This window comes from Sinocyclocheilus grahami, unplaced genomic scaffold, assembly GCF_001515645.1.
Source record: "Sinocyclocheilus grahami isolate Dianchi unplaced genomic scaffold, SAMN03320097.WGS_v1.1 scaffold1344.1, whole genome shotgun sequence".
NCBI classification, from domain to species: domain Eukaryota; kingdom Metazoa; phylum Chordata; class Actinopteri; order Cypriniformes; family Cyprinidae; genus Sinocyclocheilus; species Sinocyclocheilus grahami.
Window position 1 is genome coordinate 51444 of NW_015506523.1, and position 9970 is coordinate 61413.

The window sequence follows — 9970 nt, forward strand, 5'->3', positions numbered from 1 at the left end:
AATAACAAACTGAAACAACTAAATAGTCTTTATTCACACATAACCAAAAACGTATATATTTTATTTTAATTTTGTATGGCCTCCTTATACCTCCATCATAGGTATACCTCAACTATGAGAGACAAAATGAGGGGAAAAAATCCAGAAAATCACATTGTAGGATTTTTAAAGAATTTATTTGCAAATTATGGTGGAAAATAAGTATTTGGTCAATAGCAAAATTTCATCTCAATACTTTGTTATATACCCTTTGTTGGCAATGACAGAGGTCAAATGTTTTCTGTAAGTCTTCACAAGGTTTTCACACACTGTTGCTGGTATTTTGGCCCATTCCTCCATGCAGATCTCCTCTAGAGCAGTAATGTTTTGGGGCTGTCGCTGGGCAACACGGATTTGCAACTCCCTCCAAAGATTTTCTATGGGGTTGAGATCTGGAGACGGGCTAGGCCACGCAAAAAATGGTGTCTAGTGAAATGAATTAATAAAACTAACAATTTAACCAATATTTTAAAATGTAATCAAATTAAAATAAATTTACAACAAAACATTGCATTTTCATTTATTTTATTTTTTTATTTATTTTATCAGACATGATGCTGCACAACAGAACTGTATAAATTAATAATAAAAAAATTAATTGGTTGTATGATATTCCTTTAAAATAATAATATTATTATTACATTGAGAATTGCATTGTAGTATACAGCAGTAACGTATTCAATCGTATAATTTCAAGTTAAACCGGACTTTTATTTTGACGGTCTGTCGTGAAGGTCTTTCAGGTTTAGTTTTAGTTTCAGCGTGTATTTGACGGTATTTTTTCTCAAATGAAACTGCATAAAGCTGGTGAAGTGACTCTCAGAGCAGCTCTGAAGATGAAGTGCATGTGTCATGTCCTCATATATTGAGACGCAGACGTTGTGATTAATCCATATTGAGTAAAAATGTCCAGAGTTTATCATCATTATTAAAATAAATTTCATCATAATCTCGATATGATATCATTTATCGCCCGACGCTAATTTAGGCTATTTATAGAACGTGCTTGGCAGGCGACTCAGAGACACGGGCACCACGTTGGTGACCACTGTTCTAAAGTAAATTAATAATAAAAAAATTTATTGGTTGTATGATATTCCTTTAAAATAATAATATTATTATTACATTGAGAATTGCATTGTAGTATACAGCAGTAACGTATTCAATCGTATAATTTCAAGTTAAACCGGACTTTTATTTTGACGGTCTGTCGTGAAGGTCTTTCAGGTTTAGTTTTAGTTTCAGCGTGTATTTGACGGTATTTTTTCTCAAATGAAACTGCATAAAGCTGGTGAAGTGACTCTCAGAGCAGCTCTGAAGATGAAGTGCATGTGTCATGTCCTCATATATTGAGACGCAGACGTTGTGATTAATCCATATTGAGTAAAAATGTCCAGAGTTTATCATCATTATTAAAATAAATTTCATCATAATCTCGATATGATATCATTTATCGCCCGACGCTAATTTAGGCTATTTATAGAACGTGCTTGGCAGGCGACTCGGAGACACGGGCACCACGTTGGTGACCACTGTTCTAAAGAATTTATTAGTCTTAGTTAATGTTAATTTCAACCTTATACAGTACATTATTAAAATGAAAAGTTGTATCTGAGCTAACATGAAATAACAATGACCAGTTGTATTTTTAACTAATGTTAGTTAATAACATTAATGTTAATCTTCTGTCATCATTTGCTCATGTTGTTCCAAACCCAACTGACTTCATTTGTTTTCGACTGAAGAAAGTAAGACATTTTGAAAAATGTCTTCAAAATATCTTCTTTCGTGTTCGTTTTTGATAATTCAGTTTTAATATAACAGTGTTTAAAAAGATGGAGTCCATTTGTAAAATCTGGTTTACTCATTTATGGAAATACAAGCATGGTTGTGCAAAATAAGATAAAATGGTTTGCAGAGGAGTAAGATTTGTTTTTACATAACAGGATTGTTTTAGCGTCTGGAAAATAACAGGTTCACCATCTAAGCTTTACGACAAAAATCAAATTACTCTGAGTCACCCCCAGGCCTGACCAGAAGTGTGCTTCCCAGCCTGCCCCTGTGCGACCATGTGACATCACATGCTTTCATGTGATGCACTGATCAACTCAAAATCTGGAAAGCTTCCATCTGAAATTCCGATTTAATGGAATTTACAGAGCAGGACAGAAAATTCAGTCATTAGTGAAGTGTGGAGGCATGCAGACGCAGACTTGATTGTTGCGGTTTATGCAGAGACGTTACTACGAGCATGAGTGGAATATGTGGCTGAAACACTGCGGATGATGATGCAGATTTTGAGTTCCACTGCGGGCTGGTTATAAGAGGTACTGTAGATTGTAAAGGAGGCGTGTCTTTAAAGCACCGTCGGGGTGTGTTTATGGTGCGTGTGCTGGAACGGCTGTGATGTAAAGTGAACGTATTAAAATGTCTGCTAATATTGTGTATTTGAGCATTGTGCAACAGAGCATGTGTGAATTTGGGGTGGGGGCAGTATGGCCATTAGGCTTGCTGCGATAGACGGTGTTTTCGGTTATACCGATGTTAAGCCGCAACACCGGTTACATCATTTGCCAACCGCGGCACCGCCCCCCCACCATCGTTTAGATTTTTTTTTATAGTAACAAAAATAATTTAGGCAAGTTCAGTTAGAGGACAGACACTTTTAAAAACTAAACGCTCAATGCAGCGTGCCGAACCGTGCACGAACGACCACGGAGCAGGAGTCAGATTTGATTTATCACGTGAGGAGAGTGAGTCGAGCTGACTGACAAGAGTGAGGTGAGAAAGACAAGACGATGGCAGAAGATTGTTTAGAAAGGAAATGCAAAGGCGCCTGTTTGGCACTATTTTAAATTTTGAAAAGCCTATTGACTGGAAGTTTTTTTTAAACATTCGTTTCTTATTTATTTGGTTCCACAGTGTTTGCTGATTACTTTATTTAAACTTTGTGTATTTTATTTATTTTATTTTACATCAAGGTGTATATGCCGTGCCTCCAAGCTTTCTTATTCGTTTTGCTAATAAACGTTCTAGGTTTCTTATTTATTTGGTTCCCTAGTGTTTGCTGATTTTCAGTTTTATATACCTATTTAAACTTTGTGTAGCCCAAGTAATATGTTATTTTATTAGACATATACAGTATGGTGTATTGTTATTCGTTTTGTTAATAAAAGTTCTGAGTTTGACGTTGTTGTTGCTTGAATTGAATCAACGCTGAATTGCAGATAATTTTAAAGTGAAAATTAGATGAGCACGGTACTTTTACAAGCCATTTGAAAGAGAAGAAAAAATAGGGAAACTCAAACGAACTAACACCCCCCCCCCCCCCCCCCCCCCCCAACGGTGATACCGGTATTACCGGTGTTGTCACACGTCGATTAACCGGTGGGAAAATTTCCTCACCGTCACAACCCTAATGGCCATATTAAATAACCACACGGTATTGACTATTTTTGGAAAATTCTTCGCTCTTTTTTTAAGAATAAATAAATGAAATATATATATAAACACACAATTTTAATATATATAAAAATAATAATTTATATTTATGGTTTAAAGTTTGAAAATGAAGAGACAAATTAAGACAAATTATTTAGTAGTGTAATTTTACACTTCTACTTTAAAATAAAATTATAATTTTTTTTATTATTATATTGTTTTTGTAAATACACTTTTATTTAACCGTGAAATATAATATATTAATATTTGATTTTTTTAAATAAAAATAATAATATTTATTATTATTGGTAATAGTAATAATAATAATAGTAATATTGTCATATTGACATCACAAAATTTTGGCCTGGATTTTTTTTTTCCTTTGTAGAAAATGCTTTTTAAATTGCAAATACAGTTTTTATCAGGAAAATTGTAATTGGATTGTTTTCTCCAACTCGTGCAAGTCTAATATACATTTAATCATTGTCTTTATGTAAAATATAAATTGTGAAAATATCCTTTTTCTTTTGATTTTTGGGGTTTCATTTGATGGTTAATTAGTGCAATCATCCTTAATGTCTTCAAAGAAATTAGGTTAAATCAATGTCTTGGAATTGTTTCACTTATTGTGACAATTTGTTCTGCTGTCTGTGGTTTGGTAAAGTGAGACGGCTGAAATCCTGTCCAGCGGTTGATGTGGTGGATGGAAAAACTGGTTGATGCGATACAGTACGCTGCAGCAGTGTCTGATGACAGGATCTGCTGTCCGTGTTTATGAAGCCTAACATCTTGTTGCGTAACATCACTGTAGTTTCTGTCAGGCCTCACATAGTCATAGTGTGTGTGCATACCATAACCTACATTTCACTGATCAAGTTCGATTGGTTAGCTGCTGCATTATTGATAAGAATGGGCGGGTGGGGTCAAATGGGCTGCCAGCCTTTGTGAGATATTGCGATGTTGATCACTTTTTTTTTTTGCCAAAACCTACACTCAAATACATAGCTTGTTCAGACAACTTAATTAAATTAAGGAAAACTTTTCCACTCAATTAGTTCAGGTCCATACAACAAGACTTATTTGACAATATTTGTTTAATTGAACTTGTTTGTATGGACCTGAACTAATTGCGTGGAAAAGTTTTCCTTAATTTAATTAAGTTCTCTGAACAAGCTATTTTTTGGGTGCATGCAAAAAAAATATTCTTAATGCTTGTTCAAATTACTTGGTTAAAATGATCAGAAACAACAACATTTCCAAACAATATTTGCATTATGTTCAGTCCACTTAAATTTGTACAAATGTAATGATTTTGTGTTACTACATGAATACATTTTGTTGACGCAACAAACTGAACAGTGGATGTGTAGTTCCCAGCATGCTTTGCAAGGGATCGCATTGAGAGGGAGACATTTTGAAAAAAATTGTCATTTTAAGTGTTTTTAATGAAAGAAAATGACATGTTAGAGTTGTATACTTGCAATGGTGAGTTATTTTGAACATTTAGAAGAGGTTTTGGAATTTAGAAAAATGTTTAGGTTACCACTGTGCAGAAGAGTAGCGCTCATGCTTACTACTATAAATTAAATTGTCAGTAACATGCCAACGTGTGTTTTTGCTACATACAAAACCAAATTGACATGAACATGCCAATGTGTGTTTTTGCTAAGTATTAAGCTCCTTACATAGGCAGCATCTGATCTGCAAAGACTGTTGACAGATAGACAGACTGCATAATTAACTACATGCAAATATTAAAACAGTAGAAGCACACTAGGTTATAAGGATAGTAGATTTTCTTGTGTCTAACTCCGTTTATATAGAGGTACTTATGGGACCTGAAACCACCTGAGCAGTTTCACTTGTTTTTATTTTCTTGTTGATTTATACAAAAAGAGAACTGCAATGTTATGTGAAACTAAAGCAGCGCTGTAGCAGGTTCTAGCAGATGATATACATGTATTCATGCTCTCGCTTTCTCTCCTCCATCAGCTCGGACATGAGTGGGGCAAGTAACACCCTGGCACGGGAGTTCCTGACAGATGTGCACCAGTTGTGTAGTGCGGTGGCCCAGCGGGCCGAGGACGAGGAGGAGAGTCACATGGTGGCACTGGGAGAGTATCTGGTGCGCGGACGCGGGTTCCTGCTTCTCAGCACCCTGGACTTTGTCATTGACCAGGTCTGTCAGAGAAGCTTCATTTGAAGATATTTAACCCTATAAAGCCTACTAAAGCATCTAGCAGGGTTCGTACGGTCATGAAAAACCTGGAAAAGTCATGGAATTTTAAAACACCAATTTCCAGGCCTGGAAAAGTTTTGGAAAAATAAATAAACCCAGAAAGTTTTGGAAAAGTCATTGAAATCTATTTCACAAAAAATATTAGCCATAAAAAGTTCAGTTTCGTTTTTAATGGCAAAAGTGGTTATATATATTTTCGTTTCTTTATTACGTTAATATAGAAAAATGTTTGTAAAATGTTTTTGTTTGTTAAATTCAAGTTTTTGTTTTGTTGAAGTAACGGCCAACGGCCAGTGGCAGACAGTGAATTAATCATAGCCTATGTTTGATCAATTTAGCCTTCTCAAATCATCACCACTTGACTAAAATAAAATCTATAGGCCTATATAAAATGCTTTAAAAAACAATTTTAGCTTAAATGGTTAACCTAGATAAATGTGTGCTATTAGGCGCGTATCCAATCGTTTGTGCAGAGAAGCTAAAGCGCGCTTTGCAGGACATGGAGTCGCCAGCACGATCACTTGCATTTTTTTCTTATAACAGTGGAAACAACCGTAATTTTTGCTCATAAAGGTAAGAGTAATACATCATTCGGGACTGTTAAGGGTCTACTTTTATTTGTGTGCACTCACAATATCAGCATACGTTGTGCTTTTTTAGAAAACAAACAGGATACGCTTTCTGCTGTCTCGGTCTTGAGCAAGAGCGCTTCACAAAAATGAACACCTGATTCAGATCCATCATGTTAAAGTGCAGCATTGCGTGCGCTTTAACATCGAACTCTTCCAGCACTCACTGCTGCTGGACACTAAACACCGTCCGAGCCACTCGTGACAGTCGCGGTAGCACGGTCTTGTGTTGTTTCCACCAGCGCGGCAAATCTTTGTCATCACCATAATAATTGATGGATATCTAAAATATAAAAATAAGGAGGAAGCAAGCCTGATGCCTGGTCTGTGTCTGAGCTATGACGTGAAAATTGTCCCGAAGCCATAAATAAGTTGGGGCCGTTGGGCTCAGGCTGAAATGCAGGGCTCTAAAGCGCAGCTTGTTGCATTTAAGCAGCAAAAATACACACAAAATGACACCAAAATGGCCATGGTGGCCACACAGTTAAATAAATTATAATAGTTGCAGTTGCAGCAGTTGCAGCTTGTACTTATTACTAAAACAAGAAAGCAAACGAGTAGCATTAATAGTCATTCATTTTAGTTAACATATGCTATGATCATTTGAAAAGATTTTTATTCTTATTGTAAAATAATGGAACATTTAGGTCATGAATATTGTCTCAAAAGTCATGGAAATTTATTGGTAAAAATGTGTACGAACCCTGATCTAGATTATCAACATGATCAGAACTTTACTGAAAAACCTGTCACACACAATCTCCTCCATGCCTTCTGTCGTCTGATTGATAGTTTGTTTAATAAGTAAAAGGTCTTTTAGTATAATTGTACAAACTCCCACCTTCAGCTCATGGTCTTTTTGCTGTCAAATCTTTACTGATTTTTATTAAATAAATGTAAGAATAACTTTGATATTGTTAGTAATGTTGCCAGATGAACACTTACTGGACTGAAGCAGCTCAGGTTTACTTGATTCTCCATAAATAATTTTAGAAAAATCAGTGAGTCAAATATGATCATCAGGCTTTTGAGAAGCGTTTATTTGTTCATCTCTCAATCATCATTATCTTGTATTGCATTATATGTTTTGATCATTTAAATATCATCTTAGTAAGACATATTATTGAAGATATAGAGTGACGACTGATATTTGTCGTTTTATGGAAATATTTGCTCTACTGTTATAAAGATCTCATTGATTTACATTACAAGCTATCAGAATTTCATCATATTTTTTGGCCATATAAATATCAGCATCTGCACTAAATTGCACGTTGTTTGGGGCTCTGAATAAAACTGAGGTGTTTTTTCTTTCTTTCTTGAAGATGAGCTCCATATTCTAACTATTTTAGATTTAACTTTTTTAGATTTTTATTTTTTTTTAATGTTTAAAGGTTCATTAAACTGTTCCATATATAAATTGATTATTTCATATGTCAGGCTTTACAGGGTTAAAGCAATACACATGAGATTTTGTTACGTACACATGTGAGAAGCAAGAGTAGTGCACAAAATACAGTGCAGAATGTGTCCGTTTTTATTTTCTTGTCCAGCTCATCTCTGGAACAAATGACTGGATAATTCCTGGACAAGTCATGGAAATGTATTAGTCAAAGGACATGTTATTTAAGGAATTAATTCCTTTCCAGATGCTGGCGTTGTTCAGAAATAGCATGGAGATATGCCACAGTCACAACAGAGCTGAACAGCCTTCCTGAATGGCTCATGCATTTACATAAATACTGCATAATGGACCTTAAAAGTACTTTCTTAAGCAGTGACTTAAGTGTTAATGCATCAAACTCTCAAAATTTCAATGAGCTTTGATGAATTGCCTATGGATATTTAGTTTTCAGTTCAGTTCTAAGCTTGACATTAGATCTGTGTTCATGCTGTTATGTCTTTTCTATTTTATGGACTTAAGCCTGTTTATAAACTTAATGAATGTGCCCTGGTAATGTGCCCTTGCTGTTTCTTTCTTGGTCTTTCCTTGCAGACAAGAGGAAATCTACTAGAAAGTATTTGCTTAGAGCAGTGAAGCCGTATATACAGACATCCATTTCTCTGTAGACACACTGCAAGCGAGTTACACAATGTGACAGCAAAACTGAAAGACTCTAGTTAGCGAGTGGTGTTGTTTTGCATGTATGCAAATGTATACGGCTTCGATTGGTTGTAATGGGGTGTTTGTTGCTTTATATTACGGTGTAGACAAGGGTTATTGTAGTTAACTAAAACAAACTAAAACCATAAAAAACAATTTTTTTTGTTACTTGAAATAAAATAAACTTTTACCTGAAATTATTTAAAATATATTTGAAAACCTTAAACATTTTATTTCAGCATACTCAACATACAGTATATAATTATTTTATTATTATTTTTTTTTTTTCAATAAAGTTTTAATAATAGTAACTTTATTAGGACCATGGAAACTAAACTAAAATACACAAATATATGCAACTAACCGTTGGGCTTTTTTCTGTGAGGTTGATTTACAGGGGATGAATTCTCTTCAGAGTTCTCTCTCGCTATGTGTGTGTGAGCGAGAGACTGAGTGAGTGAAGAATGTGCATGTCTTGCTATTTCTTTCTTGGTCTTTCCTTGCAGACAAGAGGAAATCTACTACAAAGTATTTGCTTAGAGCAGTGAAGCCGTATATACAGACATCCATTTCTCTGTAGACACACTGCAAGCGAGTTACACAATGTGACAGTAAAACTGAAAGACTCTAGTTAGCGAGTGGTGTTGTTTTGCATACGGCTTCGATTGGTTGTAATGGGGTGTTTGTTGCTTTATATTACGGTGTAGACAAGGGTTATTGTAGTTAACTAAAACAAACTAAAACCATAAAAAACCATTTTTTTTGTTACTTGAAATAAAATAAACTTTTACCTGAAATTATTTAAAATATATTTGAAAACCTTAAACATTTTATTTCAGCATACTCAACATACAGTATATAATTATTTTATTATTTTTTATTTTTTTCAATAAAGTTTTAATAATAGTAACTTTATTAGGACCATGGAAACTAAACTAAAATACACAAATATATGCAACTAACCGTTGGGCTTTTTTCTGTGAGGTTGATTTACAGGGGATGAATTCTCTTCAGAGTTCTCTCTCGCTATGTGTGTGTGAGCGAGAGACTGAGTGAGTGAAGAATGTGCATGAAGACATGCACAGTGCATGTCGACCGTATTTATGTGAATACACACCAGTGCAGGCATTTTGACACTCCGTGTTTTGTCCGTTTTAGGCGCGCCAGTCTATGCTTCTCCGTGTTCCACTCAGACCTCGCTCGCAGAAAACATGCAGTCAGGAGCGGATTAAGTTCCGTTTCGCGGCTTTGAGTTTTTAATACTGTCTGTCTTTTTAATATCAAGAATGTCCCGCTCTTTACTGTCTCATGTTCCTACGTTTCTTTATTAATAACGCTAACAGTCCCACCCGCTGAAAGCTGCGGAGAGCATCAAAAATCGCTCTGGCCGCCCTGCCAACAACGCTGTAGAAAGATTCGTGGATGCTCTGACGTAGATCGAATGCTTATCTTGTATTTAAAAGGGGTCGCAAAGCAAACACACTTGTTGATCTTGTGCAGACTGACCACAAGGAGGGT

General features: G+C 35.3%; 1 protein-coding gene across 1 annotated transcript in view; it reads left to right on the top strand.

Annotated features, from left to right (window-relative positions):
* The window catches only part of LOC107569426 (lysosomal-trafficking regulator-like), a 113813-nt gene that overhangs the window by 36414 nt on the left and 67429 nt on the right, over positions 1–9970 (top strand). The window contains exon 4 of the mRNA XM_016255527.1: positions 5473–5659. Coding sequence (XP_016111013.1) covers positions 5473–5659 — 187 coding nt within the window. The remainder of the gene's footprint in view (positions 1–5472; positions 5660–9970) is intronic.